The sequence below is a fragment of the Musa acuminata genome, chromosome BXJ1-7, assembly GCF_036884655.1.
Source record: "Musa acuminata AAA Group cultivar baxijiao chromosome BXJ1-7, Cavendish_Baxijiao_AAA, whole genome shotgun sequence".
NCBI classification, from domain to species: Eukaryota; Viridiplantae; Streptophyta; class Magnoliopsida; order Zingiberales; family Musaceae; genus Musa; species Musa acuminata.
Window position 1 is genome coordinate 39,490,350 of NC_088333.1, and position 18,147 is coordinate 39,508,496.

Consider the following 18,147-nt stretch of genomic DNA (forward strand, 5'->3'; position numbering starts at 1 on the left):
GTGTCGACATGGTGCTGTTTGCGGGTGCCAATAAGCATCGGTTTCGCAATATCGGGTAGTATGGGGTGATTTGAGCGGGTCCGCCCGAATCCGCAAGGGAGAGAATTTTGAGAGGGAAAATAAACTGCAATTTTGAGAATTTAATTAAAATTAAAATAGGAAAAAGAGGCGGTCGCTCGCTCGCTCGCCAGCTTGCTTGGCTGATGCTCCGATCTCCTCTCGGCCTCGGTCTCTCGATCGATCCATCGATCTCCCCGGCTTTGACGCTTTATCTCCACGCGTATTCTTTGGATCCTGGGTCAATTCGGTATGCAAGATTCGAATTTTCTTCCGCCAATGATAATCCCCCCGTTGCGGCCGCCACCTGATCTTCTTACTCCTTATCCGCAATTTTTGCGAGATTCGAATTTTCTTTTCTTTGCCGCTCAAAAAGCAACGAGCTCCGATCGCCGTCTTTCGCGTTGGTGTGCAGGGGTTTAAATTCATTGGACATCAGCGGCTCGATGGGGCAAGCCATCGAGATTCTGCGATCCTGTTTTAAGAGATCCGAGCTCTCCGCTGATCGAGTGGCCTTCTGCTTGTCTGGTGATTTCTGGAGCAATGTAGTATGGAACGGGTTGTTTTTCTTGGAGATGTGTGCATTTGTGGATCCGTAGCATATAGTTTAAGATGGAAAGCGGGGATCTTTGAGTGCTTACAATAGCTAATCAGCTCAGTTTCGAGTGGCTTGTTGGTCTTTCTGGCTACTGTTATCTTATTAGCTGTTATCGAATAACCTGAAAGTCGTTTTCATTTGTTTCCTCAGTTTCAATACAATTATTACGTAGGTCTCCTTCATTTCTGTTCATTGTCGCTTTCAAATTTCGAGTTATCATTTAGTTTAACTGTCTGCCTCCTCTTGATTTCTTTGTGGAGTTTCAAGTTTCTAGGTTGAAACGGTCGCTCGTAGTAGAGACTAGTGTTCATTTGGGGATCCGTAGCATCTAGTTTAAGATGGAAAGTAGGGACCTTTGAGTGCTTAGTGCTTACAGTATCTAAGCTGCTCAGTTTCGAGTGGCTTGTTGATGTTTCTGTGTTTCTTGCAACTGTTATCTTATTAGCTGTTATGGAATAATCTGAAAGTAATTTTTTTAGTTTCAATACAATTATTACGTAGGTCTCCTTCATTTCTGTTCATTGTCGCTTTCAAATTTTGAGTTATCGTTTAGTTTAACTGTCTGCATCCTCTTGATTTCTTCATGGAGTTTCAATTTTCTAGGTTGAAACAGTTTCGTGTAGTAGAGACTAGTTGTGAAACTCTCAGGTTAGTCTTTCATTTCAATTCTTGGATCTATTAGATTTATGTCGAGTTTTGACTGAAGAAATACCAAGTAAACTATAGCTTAGTATTATATGTTCAGTATTATATAAATTAGGTTAATTCTTTTGTGGTTTTCACCAGATTCTCACTTTTGGGAATCATCAATATCAATGATTTATCATCAGACACTTCAATTAAGTTATTCATTTTATATTATTGGATACTAAGGGCTGTGCTGGATCCAGGTTCTTGAAAATGAATCTTTTGCAAACTAAGAGTGAAAAGGAACCGATTGCAGAGGACAATATATTTTCGCATTCAATTGATGAAGGTAGCAGAGAAAAATCAATAGGTAAAGATGGTCAGGTATTGAAGAAGGGACCTTGGACGTCTGCAGAGGATGCGATTTTGGTCGAATATGTTAAAAAGCATGGGGAGGGAAACTGGAATGCTGTTCAGAAGAACTCAGGATTGTTTCGATGTGGTAAAAGTTGTCGGCTGCGGTGGGCTAATCATCTCAAACCAAATCTAAAGAAAGGTGCCTTTTCGATGGAAGAGGAGGAAATGATCGTTCAACTTCATGCTAAAATAGGCAACAAATGGGCTAAGATAGCCACATTTGTAAGTGAGCTTTCTTCATATCATTTAATATGATTGGTAATGTGATTTTGTATATTGTTTTTCTCTTTCCTCTTCTCGTTTGACTTATTGCTTTAGTCGGGGAAGGCTTATTAGCTAATCCCATAGAAATATTAAGTTCCTTCTCCTTTTTAAACTTTTTTTACTAGGGCACCATGAGTCATAGTAATATAAAATGTTTGATATAGCATCTTATTATAGTTGCCAAATGTTTTATTTACTATGTTTAAGTATGCATCGGACTTTTTTAATTATGGAAAAAGGTTTGGATTAGAAAATTACATCACTATCTTATGAACACTTTTTTGGGGTTTTAATAGAGATCTAACATCTGCTATATGTTTAATGTCACATCCAGTGTATATCAGGATACATTAAGGATATATATAGGATGAAAGAATATAGATTTATTAATTTTTGGCTTATGTTATAAATTATAATCTGCATTGACATATGCTTGATCCTGCATCAAATATACATCTAGTTGTCATGTACTTATAAAGGGCTAAAAAATAGATATAATAATATGGTTAGCCTTTTCAGAAATATTACAACTATGTTAATTATAGCTAAATTAATTTTGGTTATCTATGTATAGTTAAGCAATATTACAGCATGCGCTTTTCAGGAATTCATCATGGGCCTACTATGTTCTTTGTTATTCAACCCTTGTCCTATCGAGGATACTAGAGTTTAAAAGGATTGTAATGAAGGCTTATGAAAAAGGTGGTTGGATAAGATGATGGACCTTGATCAATAACTTGTGGCTAGTTCTTTCGGCAATACATGATAGATCTAACTGGGTTGACATCTATATGTTGATATGGGACATTTTAGTGTTAACCCCTACTATTGATCATCAGTTTATTGTTTCTAGGAAAAAAGGTATCACTAACCACTTGATTCTATTTATGCAATGTAAGAATATACAAAAATTGAATTCATTAGGCTGTAAGTAGTCATTGCTTTTAAAAGGTTAAGGAGTTCCACCCATAAGTAGCAAAGATTTTTGTGTCACTAGAATTCATGGGTATCAAGTTTTTAAGGGATAAGGAGATATTGACGTATATATTGCTTGATTTTCCTTGAATTTGGGTAGTGTTAAGGATTTAAAATTTTTAGCTAAAAGAAAATGAATGAGCTGAGCTCATGAGCAAGTCTATATAGTATCAGGAGTCTTATCTTGGATTTACTTTCTTGCGACCTTGTTTTAGATCAGCTTCCTTTGGGAATTTGGTGAAAGAGAGGTCTCCTCTCTAAATGAGAGATTTGGAGGCATCTTGGTCCTCTTTATCTAGTACCTTTGAAAGGAAACAAACAATATACTATTCAAGGGTCTATATTGCAACTTGAATTTAGTTCAAACTATGCTGTTAATTGGATTTTAGGATTTTAAGTTCTTATCACAGTTTTTCATGTCTCAACCTATGATAAAGATTACTCATTTGACCTCTTGGATCTTTCTCATTCTACAATTTTTTTCCAGTGTATATCGGGAAACATTGAGGATCTATACAGGATGAAAAAATCTAGATTTATTAACTTTTGGCTTATGTTATAAATTATAATATGCATTAACATATGATTGATCCTGCATCAAATGTATATCTAGTTGTCATGTACTTATAAAGGGCTAAATAACAGAGATAATAACATGGTTAGCCTTTTCAAAAATATTGTAGCTATGTTAATTGTAGCTAAGTTAATTTTGGTTATCTATGTATAGTTAAGCAATATTGCAGCTTGTTCTTTTCAGGAATTCATCATGGGTCTACTTTGTTCTTTGTTATTCAACACTTGTCCTATCGAGGATACTAGGGTTTAAAAGGGTTGTAATGAAGGCTAGTGAAAAAGGTGGTTGGATAAGATGATGGACCATGATCAATAACTTGTGACTAGTTCTTTCAGCAATAAATGATAGATCTAACTTGGTTGACATCTATATATTGATATGGGACATCTTAGTGTTAACCCCTACTATTGATCATCAGTTTATTGTTTCCAGGAAAAAAGGTGGCACCAGCCACCTGATTCTATTTATGCAATTTAAAGAATATTAAAAAATTAAATTCTTTGGGCCATAAGTAGTCATTGCCTTTAAAAGTCTAAAGGAATTCCATCCGTAAGTAACAAAGATTTTCGTGTCACTAGGATTCTTGGGTATCAAGTTTTTAGGGGATAAGGAGATATTCACGTGTATATTGCTTGATTTTTTTGAATTTCGGTTGTATCAGGGATTTTAAGTTTTTAGCTAAAAGAAAGGAATGAGCTAAGCTCATGAGCAAGTCTATATAGTATCAGGAGTCTTATCTTGGATCTATTTTTTTGCGATCTCTTTTTAGATCAGCTTCTTTTGGGAATTTGGTGAAAGAGAGGTCTCCTCTCTAAATGAGAGATTTGGAGACATCTTGGTTCTCTTTATCTGGTACCTTTGAAAGGAAACAAACAATATGCTATTCAAAGGTATATATTGTAACCTGAATTTAGTTCAAACTATGCTGTCAACTAGATCTCAGGATTTTAAGTTCCTGTCCTAGCTTTTCATGTCTCACCCTTTGATAAAGATCACTCATTTGGCCTCTTGGATATTTTTCATTCTATAGTTTTTTTTCGGTGTATATCGGGAAACATTGAGGATCTATATAGGATGAAAGAATATAGATTTATTAACTTTTAGCTTATGTTATAAATTAAATATGCTTTACCATATGCTTGTCCTGCATCAAATGTACATCTAGTTATCATGTGCTTATAAAGGACTAAAAAACATAGATCATAACATGGTTAGCCTTTTCAGAAATATTATAGCTATGTTAATTGTAGCTAAGTTAATTTTTGTTATTTGTGTATAGTTAAGCAATATTATGGCTTGCGCTTTTCTAGAATTCATCATGGGCCTACTATGTTCTTTGTTATTTAACCCTTGTCTTATTGAGGATACTAGGGTGTAAAAGGGTTGCAATAAAGGCTTGTGAAATAGGTGATTGGATAAGATGATAGACCATGATCAATAACTCGTGGCTAGTCCTTTCGGCAATAAATGATAGATCTAACTTGGTTGACCTCTATATATTGATATGGGACGGGACATCTTAGTGTTAACCCCTACTATTAATCATCAGTTGATTGTTTCCAGGAAAAAAGATGGCACCAGCCACCTGATTCTATTTATGTAATGTAAAAAATATTAAAAAATTAAATTCATTGGGCCATAAGTAGTCATTGCCTTTAAAAGGCTAAAGGAATTCCACTCGTACGTGGCAAAGATTTTCGTGTCACTAGGATTCTTGGGTATCAAGTTTTTAAGGGATAAGGAGATATTATCATGTGTATTGCTTGATTTTTTTGAATTTAGGTAGTATCAGGGATTTTAAATTTTTAGCTAAAAGAAAAGGAATTGGTTGAGCTCATGAGTAAGTCTATATAGTATTAGGAGCCTCATCTTGGATCTATTTTCTTGCGACATCTTTTTAGATAAGCTTCTTTTGGGAATTTGGTGGAAGAGACGTCTCCTCTAAATGAGAGATTTGGGGACATCTTGGTCCTCTTTAGCTAGGATGTTTGAAAGGAAACAAACAATATATTGTTTAAGGGTGTCTATTGTAACCCAAATTTAGTTCAAACAATGTTGTCAAGTGGATCTCAGGATTTAAGTTCCTAAGTTCCTGTCCCAGCTTTTTAAGTCTCAACCTATGATAAAGATCACTCATTCGACCTCTTGGATCTTTCTCATTCTGCAGTTTTTTTCCAATGTATATCGGAAAACATTGAGGATCTATATAGGATGAAAGAATATAGATTTATTAACAGTTGGCTTATGTTATAAATTATAATATGCATTGGCATATATTTGATCCTGCATCAAATGTACATCTAGTTGTCATGTACTTATAAAGAGCTAAAAACCAAAGATAATAACATGGTTAGACTTTTCAAAAATATTGTAGCTAAGTTAATTTTGGTTATCTATGTATAGTTAAGCAATATTGCAGCTTGCGCTTTTTTGGAATTCATCATGGGCCTACTATGTTCTTTGTTACTCAACCCTTGTCCTATTGAGGATACTAGGGTTTAAAAGAGTTGTAATGAAGGCTTGTGAAAAAGGTGGTTGGATAAGATGATGGACCTTGATCAATAACTTGTGGCTAGTTCTTTTGGCAACAAATGATGAATCTAACTTGGTTGACAAATATATGTTGATATGGGACATCTTAGTGTTAACCCCTTCTTTTTATCATTAGTTGGTTGTTTCCAAGAAAAAAGGTAACACCAACCATCTGATTCTATTTATGTAATGTAAAGAATATATAAAAATTGAATTCATTGGGCCATAAGTCGTCATTGCGTTTAAAAGGTTAAAGGAGTTCCACCCTTAAGTGGCAAAGATTTTCATGTTACTAGGATTCATGGGTGTCAAGTATTTAAGGGATAAGAGTGTATATTGCAACTTGAATTTAGTTCAAATTATGCTGTCAACTAGATCTCAGTATTTTAAGTTTCTATCTCAGGTTTTCATGTATCAACCTCTGATAAAGATCACTCATTCAACCTAATTTTTCTTATTCTACAATTTTTTTCAAGTGTATATCAGGAAACATTGAGGATCTATATAGGATGAAAGAATCTAGATTTATTAACTTTTGGCTTATGTTATAAATTATAGTATGCATTGGCATATGCTTGATCCTGCATCAAATGTACATCTAGTTGTCATGTACGTATAAAGGGCTAAAAAACAAAGATAATAACATGATTAGTGGTAAAGATTTTTGTGTCACTAGGATTCATAGGTATCAAGTTTTTAAGGGATAAGGAGATATTGTTGTGTATATTGCTTGATTTTTCTGAATTTAGATAGTATAAGGGATTTTAAATTTTTAACAAAAAGAAAAGGAATGAGCTGAGCTTATGAGCAAGTCTATATAGTATCAGGAGCCTCATCTTGGATCTATTTTCTTGCAACCTCTTTTTAGATCAGCTTCTTTTTGGTATTTGGTGGAAGAGATGTCTCCTCTCTAAATGAGAGATTTGGAGACATCTTGGTCCTCTTTTGTTGGTATATTTGAAGGGAAACACACAATAAACTATTAAGGGTGTATATTGCAACCTGAATTTAGTTCAAACTATGCTGTTAATTGGATCTTAAGGTTTTAAGTTCCTGTCCCAACTTTTCATGTCTCAACCTATTATAAAGATCACTCATTCGACCTCTTGGATTTTTCTCATTCTACAGTTTTGTTCCAGTATATATTAGGAAACATTGAGGATTTATATAGGATGAAAGAATTTAGATTTATTAACTTTTGGCTTATGTTATAAATTATAATATGCATTGACATATACTTGATCCTATATCAAATGTACATCTAGTTGTCATGTACTTATAAAGGGCTAAAAAATAACATGATTAACATTTTCAGAAATATTACAGCTATGTTAATTGTAGCTAAGTTAATTTTGGTTATCTGTGTGTAGTTAAGCAATATTGCAGTTTGCGCTTTTAAGGAATTCATCATGGGCCTACCATGTTCTTTGTTATTCAATCCAAGGTTCGTCGTACCGTACCGTACCGGCGTTTCGACTCAGGCTCGGTACCGGTACGGTACGGTATACTGCTCGGTACACCTGGGTGTACCGAGCGGTACACTCACATGTACCGAGCACTGTACACCGCTACAGTACTCGGTACGGTACGGGGCGGTCCGCGTACCGCTGGCCTGTCGGACCGGTACGTACCGCCCGTACCGGGCGGTACAGTCCGGTACGGCAAACCTTGATTCAATCCTTATCCTATCGAGGATACTAGGGTTTAAAATGATTGCAATGAAGGCTTGTGAAAAAGATGGTCGGATAAAATGAAAGACCCTGATCAATAACTTGTGGCTAGTTCTTTCGGCAATAAATGATAGATCTAACTTGGTTGACATCTATATGTTGATATGGGGCATCTTAGTGTTAACCCCTACTATTGATCATCAGTTGATTGTTTCTAGGAAATAAGGTGGCACCAGCCACTTGATTCTATTTATGCAATTAAAAAAATATACAAATATTGAATTATTGGGCCATAACTAGTCATTGCCTTTAAAAGGTTAAAAGAGTTCCACCCATAGGTGGCAAAGATTTTTGTGTCATCAGGATTCATGGGTATCAAGTTTTTAAGAGATAAGGAGATATTGACGTGTATATTACTTGTTTTTTCTAAATTTGGGTAGTATCAAGTATTTTAAATTTTTAGCTAAAAGAAAAGGAATGAGCAGAGCTCATGAGTAAGTCTATATATTATCAGGAGCCTCATCTTGGATCTACATTCTTATGACCTCTTTTTAGATCAGCTTCTTTTGGGAATTTGATGGAAGAGATGTCTCCTCTATAAATGAGAGATTTGGAGACATCTTGGTCCTCTTTTGTTGGTACATTTGAAAGGAAACACATAATAAACTATTAAGGGTGTATATTGCAACCTGAATTTAGTTCAAACTATGCTGTCAATTGGATCTTAAGGTTTTCAGTTCCTGTCCCAGTTTTTCATGTCTAATCATATGATAAAGATCACTCATTCGACCTCTTGGATCTTTCTCATTCTATAGTTTTTTTCTAACGTATATCAGGAAACATCGAGGATCTATATACGATGAAAGAATTTAGATTGATTAACTTTTGACTTATGTTATTAATTATAATATGCATTGGTATATGATTGATCATGCATCAAATGTATATCTAATTGTCATGTACTTATAAAGGGCTAAAAAATAGAGATAACAACATAGTTAGCCTTTCCATAAATATTGTAGCTATATTAATTGTAGCTAAATTAATTTTGGTTATCTATGTATAGTTAAGCAATATTGCAGCTTGCGCTTTTCTAGAATTCATCATGGGCCTACTATGTTCTTTGTTATTCAACCATTGTCCTATCGAGGATACTAGGGTTTAAAAGGGTTGCAATGAAGGCTTGTGAAAAAGGTGGTTGGATAAGATGATGGATCATTATCAATAACTTGTAGCTTGTTCTTTCGGCAATAAATGATAAATCTAATTTGGTTGACGTCTATATGTTGATATGGGCATCTTAGTGTTAACCCCTACCATTGATCATCAGTTGATTGTTTCCAAGCAAAAAGGTGGCACCAGCCACTTGATTCTATTTATGCAATGTAAAGAATATTAAAAAATTAAATTCATTAGGCCATAAGTAGTCATTGCCTTTAAAAGGCTAAAGGAATTCCACCCGTAAGTGGCAAAGATTTTCGTGTCACTAAGATTTTTGGGTATCAAGTTTTTAAGGGATAAGGAGATATTAACGTGTATATTGCTTGATTTTTCTGAATTTAGGTAGTATTAGGGATTTTTAATTGTTGGCTAAAAGAAAAAGAATGAGTTGAGCTCATGAGTAAGTCTATATAGTATCAAGAGCCTCATCTTAGATCTATTTTCTTGCGACCTCTCTTTAGATAAGCTTATGTTGGGAATTTGGTGGAAAAGATGTCTCCTCTCTAAATGAGATATTTTATGACATCTTGGTCCTCTTTAGATGATATGTTTGAAAGGAAACAAATAAGATACTATTCAAGGGTGTATATTGCTACCTAAATTTAGTTCAAACAATGCTGTCAACTGGATCTCAGGATTTAAGTTCTTGTCCCAGCTTTTCATTTCTTAACCTATGATAAAGATTACTCATTCGACCTCTTGGATCTTTCTCATTCTACAGTTTCTTTTCAGTGTATATCGGAAAACATTGAGGATCCATATAAGATGAAAGAATCTAGATTTATTAACTTTTGGCTTATGTTATAAAATATAATATGCATTGGCATCAGCGATTTAAAAAGGCCCGAGCGCCTCGCTAATCTCCCAGGCGGCGTGCTTCAATCAGGCGCCGCCTGGGCGCTCGCCCGAGCCCAGGCGTTGGGCACTTCGGGCGAGCGCCTAGGTTAACCAAGGAGACCGAATCAGGATTTTAGGTCTTGTTCGGTCCTGGTTCGGTCTCCGATGGCTAGTTGGTTCAATCGAACCAACTAAACCCGATATAAGTGACAACCCAACCCTAACCCTCGTCGTTGCCGCTCCCGATCCTGATCCCACTGCTCGTAAACTCTGTCGCTGTCGTCGCTCGCGCCTCCCGTTGCTCGTCGCTCCTGCTCCCACTCTCGCTCCTGCTCCCGCTGTCGTTGCTCATCACTGTCGCCCCTCGCGCCTCCCACTGCTTGCCGCTCCTGTTACCGCTGCCGCTGCTCGCCGCTACCGTTGTCGCCGCTCGCCACTGCCATCGCTCGCCCGCTTCCTCTTTTCTCAGTCAGCAAGCTCAGCACCCCTTTACACTTCCTTTTAACAGTATACGTATATTGTATACTGTTAATATTATTTAGTTTATTTAAAATAATTAATTTTTAATACTGTTAATAGATTAATAATATATTATTTTGATTTTAATACTATTAATTTTTATTTATTTGAAATTATTGCTAGGTTTCTTAATACTGTTAATTTTATATCTTAGATTTTCTTAATTTAATAGCATATTTTTATTTAAAATTTTAAATAATTATATTTATTAATTATATTATATATTTTTATATTTTAGTGCCTCGCTTCGCTCGGGCGAGCGCCTAGCGCCTCGGGCGTTTTTGGACCTTGGCACCTAGCGCTTTTTAAATCATTGATTGACATATGCTTGATCCTGCATCAAATGTACATCTAGTTGTCATATACTTATAAAGGGTTAAAAAACAAAGATAATAACATGGTTAGCCTTTTCAGAAATATTGTAGTTATGTTAATTGTAGCTAAGTTAATTTTGGTTATCTGTGTATAGTTAATCAATATTGCAGCTTGCGCTTTTCAGAAATTTATCATGGGCCTACTATGTTCTTTGTTATTCAACACTTGTCCTATCGAGGATACTAGGATTTAAAAGGGTTGCAATGAAGGCTTATGAAAAAGGTAGCTGGATAAGATGATGGACCCTGATCAATAACTTGTGGCTAGATCTTTCGACAATAAATGATAGATCTAACTTGGTTGACATCTTAGTGTTAATCTTTACTATTGATCATCGGTTGATTGTTTTCAGGAAAAAAGTGGCACCAACCACCTGATTATATTTATGCAATGTAAAGAACATACAAAAATTGAATTCATTGGGCCATAAGTATTCATTGCCTTTAAAAGGTTAAAGGAGTTCCACCCGTAAGTGGCAAAGATTTTCGTGTCACTAGGATTCGGGTATCAAGTTTTTAGGGGATAAGGAGATATTGATGTATATATTGCTTGATTTTTCTGAATTTGGATAGTATCAGAGATTTTAAATTTGTAGCTAAAAGAAAAGGAATGAGTTGAGCTAATGAGCGAGTCTATATAGTATCAGGAGCCTCATGTTGGATCTACTTTCTTGCGTTCTCTTTTTAGATCAGCTTCTTTTGGGAATTTGGTGGATGAGACTTCTCTCTAAATGAGATATTTGGAGATTTCTTTGTCCTCTTTAGCTGGTACCTTTGAAAGGAAACAAATAATATACTATTCAAGGGTGTACATTGCAACCTGAATTTAGTTCAAGCTATGTTGTCAACTGAATCTCAGGATTTTAAGTTCTTGTCCCAGCTTTTCATGTCTCAACCTATGATAAAGATCACTAATTCGACCTATTGGATCTATCTCATTCTATAGTTTTTTTCCTTCTCCGCTCCTTTCTCTTTATTTCTTCTCTTTTCCCCCAAATTCCATAACCCTACTCAATTAAGCTTGCTTTCTTACTACTTTTGCCTTGAATATAGAAAGGAACACTATTAAGCTTTGTTAAGTCAAATTCCAGTGGTTTGACACATGAATGGTCTAGAGCCAACCAAGGTCCACTTCTGAATTCATTTTTGAACTTGTCTCAGGCTAAGGTGTGGGGATGGTAGGAGATTTGGCTTGAGAGTTCAGCAATGTCAGAGGTAACCTAGTAAGACTCTCTGATGTTTAAGTTAGTGAGGGTTCAACGGATTCAACTAAATGCTGAATTTAGAGAATGCACCCAGGGATGCACCTCTGTTATTTTATAATGTGATGAGCGATCATTGGATTGAGGCTATAGTAAATGTGAGGAATGGTTACGTGCATGATTCGGCCATCAATTGGTTGTGGGATCATGTACCAAACCTAGGGTTATTGAGTAACAATTTTGTCAAGTCAGCTTTTTTTTGCCAATGCTAAGTAGTCGACGTCTAAGGACCGAGTCAACATTCTCATCGGTGCCACGTTTCCAAACTTGTAAGAACCGACCCTATATGACGTGTCAATCAAGTGAAAGCAAGGTGTGGATCAAGTGGAAGTGACTTGTTGCCCAGGTGGAAGCAAGGTGTCGATCATGTGGAAGTGGCATGATGCCTAGGAGGAAGCGACATGTTGGCCAGGTGGAAGTGTCGTATCATCAATTGCCTACTTGTCATGCCTCTCATATTAAGTTTAGATGGAGATTTTACCTCCATATCATACCAGCCAATATCTATTATGGTTGGCTAGAAATTCTTGATGCATGTTTAACTTTTTCGTGAACTTTGGTAATGCATGCAGTTCTTGACTTGCTTTAAGACATTATATTTTTAGGTATTTCAAGCAAGGTTTAACTTACCGGTCTAAGCTGGTGTGCCGACCAATCGGCGACACTGCATATGCCGCCCTGTACTAGTGTGCGAGAGGAAAATGCAAAATCTAAGGATAAGAAAAAGGATGGTACTGTCGATCCAAAGTTAGAGGATGAATACCTTACTGCCTTTTCCATTTGTTTTATTTCTGATGAAGATAACCTGCTATAATGTTCGTGGACTTAATAAGCCTGAAAAATGTCGGGAGCTCAATAGAATAGTCAAGTCTGCTGCATGTGATAATGTTATTCTTGTGGAAACGAAAATTAAACAATCGTGCGTTCAAGCCCAAAAGAACATAATATGGCCGGACGCAGAACTGTTTACCAATGACTCTCAAGAAACTTTTGGTAGAATATAGATCTTATGGCATCATAACTCTATTAATACCTGGTTTATTTCTGCTACTGATCAATTCATTCATCTTAAGGTGTAGGACAAAAAGAATGGCTCTCAATTCAATTTCATTGGTATATATGCTTCAAACAATATGCAAGAAAGAAATACTCTATGGACCGATCTGACTAACATTGCAAATGGCTGTCTTAATGTACCTTGGATTGTTCTTGGTGACTTTAATATTGTTCGGTATACAAATGAAAAGGTGGGGGGTAGATAGCTTTTAGAAAGCTAGCTTCAAAGTTTTAATGATTACATAGATACTGCTGCATTGATCGATATGAAATCTGTGGGTAATTGGCTCTCCTGGAGTAATCAAGGTGCTGCTAACAAAAAAATAATGGCTCGACTCGATAGGTGTCAGATTAATCAAGAATGATTAACAGTTTACGCTGATTCACTTATTGAGTATGATGCTCCATTATTTTCTGATCATTCTTTAATGTATAAACACGCAAATAAAGCAACACCTAGAGACAAGAAACCTTTTAGATTCTTTAACATATGGAGTACTCATCCTCAATTCCTTGATGTTATCAGTTGAGCTTGGAATGTAAATGTGCATGGTTCCCCCCCTTACATCTTATCTCAAAAGCTTAAAGCCTGTAAAGCAGCACTTAAGGTGTGGAATACAAACACCTTTGGCAATATTATCACCCAAGTTTAATTTTGCAGAAAGGAACTAATGGCAATGCAACATGAGCTGCAACTTCAGCCCTATGATGAGAATCTTATCTACGGAGAATCTACCCAAATTAGCCTTCTAAATTTGATCAAATCAACAAATCGTAGTTTTGTTGAGTTTAAAAGAGTGAAAATATAAAAATAAGAGAGATGTGAGTGAAAAAGAGCTTGAGAGAGTTTAAGAGATTGAGAGAGTGAAATGAGTTGAAAGAGGGCAGAAGAAAAGGTTTAAAAATCATTTTCCAATCCTCACGTTCAAATTGACAGTTTGAAGTAGGGCAATCTCAACCCTTAATCGGTAACGGTCAAAATCCAACTATTACCGATTAGTATAGGTTGGTAACGGTTGGATTTCAACTGTTACTACCCTGTATTGATCTGTATCGCCCGATATGAGATGAAGTAATCGATACCACTTGGTAGAGAGTCATCCGCGTATCGGTATCCTGTCGAACCAGTATGTACTTCCCATAATGGGTGGTACGCATTGGTACAGCAAACTTTGATTTTTTTTTTTAACGTTAAATAGGGCCCACCACTTTTGATTTTTTTTATTATTTTAATCTGGACCACTCGAAATAGGGTGGTCCGTATATCGGTCCATGCTCGAACCGATACATACTGCCCAAACCATACCATTTCGGGTGGTACACTAATCCTTGATTTCGAGTGTGTATTAAGAAATCAGAAAGAAGATGCATTCATCAATCAATTAGACTGAATAACAAGAGACAAAAATATTTTACAATTGCTACAATATGTAAAAGAAGGAATTAATGCTTTATATTATGTTATAGAGGCTGCTCATCAGATTCTTTAATTGCTTCTTTTTTCTTCATGCATTACCAAACCAATTTAAAGTCATATGAGATTTGTTTATTGGTTCAGCTTGAAGTTATGGCTACAAGTCTTTGATGAGGTTTGAAGATTGAGCTAGGTTTCTTAACTGTATGATCAGTTTCCCTCCAATGGGACTTGATAAACAGTTATAGTTGCCTTTTTCTGCTTGTGGATATTAAGGGTTTATTGTTCATGGTAATTTTTTTCTTGCATGTTCTTTTTGTCTTTTTTGTTGGTTTATCTTGATTTCATGCATGTTATAACTTGTTTGGACATTTTGTGATTCTGCAACATGTTTCAACATTTTCTGCAGTTACCTGGTCGCACTGATAATGAGATAAAGAACTATTGGAATACACGAATAAAGCGACACCAGCGTGCCGGTTTACCTCTTTACCCTCATAATATTTGCCTTCAGGCTTCAGATGAAAATCAGCAAACTCAGATTGTCAGCTGTGTTGCCCAACAACACAGTGGGATCTTGCAGGGGAACAGTTTTGATATTCCTGGTACTGGATTTGAGAACTTGAACAATGGTCATGCGGATTTGTCTTATGCTTCCTCATTTCCAGTTCTCTCTGTGAGTAGCATGATATGTCATGAATATGAATCCCCAGATTATGGGTACATGGATAATGTGAATCATGTCAAACAGGTAGATGCTGGCTGTGATGCTACCTTCTACAGTGGGCCTCCCTCAGCATCTCAATTTCTAATGGAGCCTCCTGGACAGCTGACTTTTCGCTTACATTATCCCTATGATCCTGATCCCAACTTCAAGGACCTGGCAACTTTTGGAGGTGAAATTCCTGGCCGCCATGCCTTTCCAATTGACAAATTCTCTGCTTCAAGGCCCCTTTCTGGAGCTGTGAAGTTGGAGCTCCCTTCACTCCAATGTACAGAAACTGACGATAGTAGCTGGACCGTGTGCCATTCCACACCAACTCTTGAGGTGGTTAATACATATGTTGAATCTTCTCCAACAACTGTCTCATTGCAACCTGAAGCTATTTCACCACGGAGCAGCGGTTTACTGGATGCATTGCTTCATGAGGCACAGGTACTAAGCGGCTCAAAGAGATATTCATCACTGAAGTGTTCAAGTTCTGTTATCAAACACAATGAGATGGTGGAATGTTCAGACCTTAATATTTCTGAGACCGAGTGGGAAGACTACAATGGCCCAACTTATCCCTTGGGTCATTCTGCTGCTTCTGTTTTAAAGGAATGCACACCTCCTGTTTGTGGCAGTTTATCTCATGGATTTCCACCATTCAAGGATATTCCTGGTCTGTTTTAAATTGTCATTCTTTTGTCTTTCTTGTCCTTATTTTTTTGGTATAATTTTCTGCTCTTCATGAAAGGATCATGAGATTGCCATTGATAGTTTTTTCAGGCTCACAAAATACTTTTGCTGTTGCTGAACATCTTTCAACCCCCAATATGGAGGAGAAAAACATGTCGTCTCATCCGGATTTCTACAGGCCTGATGCTTTACTGGGATCTGATTGGCTTGAAGAAGGTTCTCAAGTTGCAAAAGATCATTCTGTCTTGAGTGATGCAGTAACAACAACACTCCTGGGTCATGATTTTTGCAAAGAGCACAAGATAGTGCCCGCTGGAACATCATCTGATCTTGTTCGAGGAACCAAGCTTGAATCTCATTCACGGGGTAAGATCCCCGATGTATCTCAAATGCCTGAGCTTCCTTAACCTCAATCGTACAGATGGCAAACTTTCTTGAGAAATGTTCAAGGAGGACCTCAGCTTGATTTTTATGACTGTTAATGCTTCTTTCAGATTAATCATGGTATGTTGTGCTTTCTGGAACTGATCCATAACAAGTTAGGGATTTTAGTATGGTGAACTGTTGCCCGCTAATCGTCTTTTGTTATCGTATAATAAGCATACTAGTGTTCAGTATGGATAATCCGAGACATTTCTCTCGAGGACCGATAGGCCATTCGACTTCAATGTCACATGTTTAACTTAGAATTCTTGTCTCTAAAGTCATGCCTTTTCTTATACTATAATTCTTTCTTTTTCATATCATATTGTCTTGTTTTCTTAGACATGGCCAAATTGGTGGAGATATACACTGACCATTTCCAAACAATTATTAAGTTCTGTTCTAGCCATTATAATTCTTTTCCTATGTGTTATTATCAACTATTTTACAATGAGAGACTGAAATTTGTGATTTTTCTCATATTTTCTTCTTATTTGTTTTCTTTTGCAATTAGTAAAGTAAGTACAATTTGGAGAAGAGGTTTCATTTGTATGTGATAAATGTCAGATAAGATCTGCCAATATTTTGTGTGAACAATAGATTTAATTCAAGAATGAGACATGTATATCTATTATCTATACTGTGCAACTAAAAACTTTGACAAAAATATCACTCTAAATTCATAGAAAAATTAAGTCTTTCACATGCTCTATAAATAAAAAGATTTCGATCCAATTCTCAAAGAGAAGAAACATGTTTGGACTGTCAACCAATGAGGTAATGACACATGGTCGGCAGATGGGCCCACAACCTCTCCCGTTCCCCCAACCGCTGCTTGAATTGCCCCCTCACCGCATCCAAGTTGGACGTGCTCGTTTCCGATAGATTCGAGGAACGCTCTCTCTCTCTCTCTCTCTCTCTCTCTTAATTTTCCATTGTTTGGGAGGAAATTTCTTGCTTCAGATCGGAGGGAGGTGCAGCATTGGACGCCAAACGTACACCAATTTCTTCCGGCACTTAATGTTCTCTGTTCTTCCATGTTTTGTTTTGGGAAGTAATCTGTTGGTCTTTTATGATCGGTTGATGGTTCATTCTTGTTTAGGAAATGATATTAACTTTGCTAGAGCACAATGCGTACATCTTCAAACAAATCTGGAGATGTTACGTTGTCGATTCGAGGATAATTTGCTTCGATTGTGGTGTCACTGTACATGTTTGATGTTTTGCCAGGAGACTTAAATGCAATGGTTTTGTTGCTGTCATTTGTGTAATTTCTTGGTACTTAATACGTGGTACAGATTTTGATGGATAATAAAGGATATGATCATTTAATTCCATGTGAAGGATGACAAACATAATATAGAGCAATCTTGTGTCTTCTTTCTTTTGCTTGACATGGGAATGTTTCCAATTCAAGTAGGAGACAAAGCTTTGGATATTTGAGAGCTAAAGAATGAGGTAGGTTGACTGTCCATTTAGGAACCTCATAGTATTCCAAGTATTGTCCTAGGTATTTAGGTTTAGGTACGAGGAGTGATTAGAGATTTTGCTTTTATTATAAGCAAATTTTGTTGAGATATCTGCAATTTGTGTTTTGATAAGCTTATGAGCTTTTCATTAGAAATCATGATCTTTTTTTAAGGAGAAGTTTATGATCTGTTGTTTTGCTTTGGATCATTTTTGTTCTCTTGGTTTTGGACCCCAAGTTGGTGTCTTTCATGACATTGTAGTTTCCTCAGTAATATGGTATTAGATCTCTTCATAATGTTCAGCCAATGTATAATGTTTCTCACACATTCTCTCGAGTCTTGATTAATGTCTGAAAGTGAGACTCTTGTGACAGATGCAAACATTTTTGTATGTTAATACTTGAAGTTTAATCAGAAAGAAATACAAGTAAACACATTAGGAAACATTCTCAATGT

The 18,147-nt window shown here is 36.3% G+C and overlaps 1 protein-coding gene across 6 annotated transcripts; it reads left to right on the plus strand.

Moving 5' to 3' along the window:
* The first annotated feature begins 171 nt into the window (after positions 1-171).
* On the plus strand, positions 172-16,617 carry LOC135679323 (transcription factor GAMYB-like). 6 transcript variants are annotated; one of them, XM_065192942.1, is made up of 4 exons: positions 172-307; positions 473-1,921; positions 14,807-15,782; positions 15,881-16,617. In XM_065192942.1, the coding sequence occupies exons 2-4, from the start codon at positions 1,556-1,558 to the stop codon at positions 16,204-16,206; spliced, it is 1,668 nt and encodes a 555-aa protein (XP_065049014.1). In that variant the 5' UTR covers positions 172-307; positions 473-1,555; the 3' UTR covers positions 16,207-16,617. The 6 variants fall into 6 exon arrangements, with proteins under 6 accessions (XP_065049014.1, XP_065049016.1, XP_065049013.1 ...); XM_065192944.1 differs by having other exon boundaries at positions 178-1,921; positions 14,807-15,073; positions 15,149-15,782; XM_065192941.1 differs by having other exon boundaries at positions 178-585; positions 1,546-1,921.
* Positions 16,618-18,147: the final 1,530 nt, after the last annotated feature.

Excerpts from the sequence above, each read along its gene's own strand:
- LOC135679323 (XM_065192942.1), top strand. The coding sequence starts at position 1,556 with ATGAATCTTTTGCAAACTAAGAGTGAAAAGGAACCGATTGCAGAGGAC. Across the intron at positions 1,922-14,806 it reads GGGCTAAGATAGCCACATTT|TTACCTGGTCGCACTGATAA; the intron begins GTAAGTGAGCTT and ends CATTTTCTGCAG. Across the intron at positions 15,783-15,880 it reads ACCATTCAAGGATATTCCTG|TTTTTTCAGGCTCACAAAAT; the intron begins GTCTGTTTTAAA and ends TGCCATTGATAG.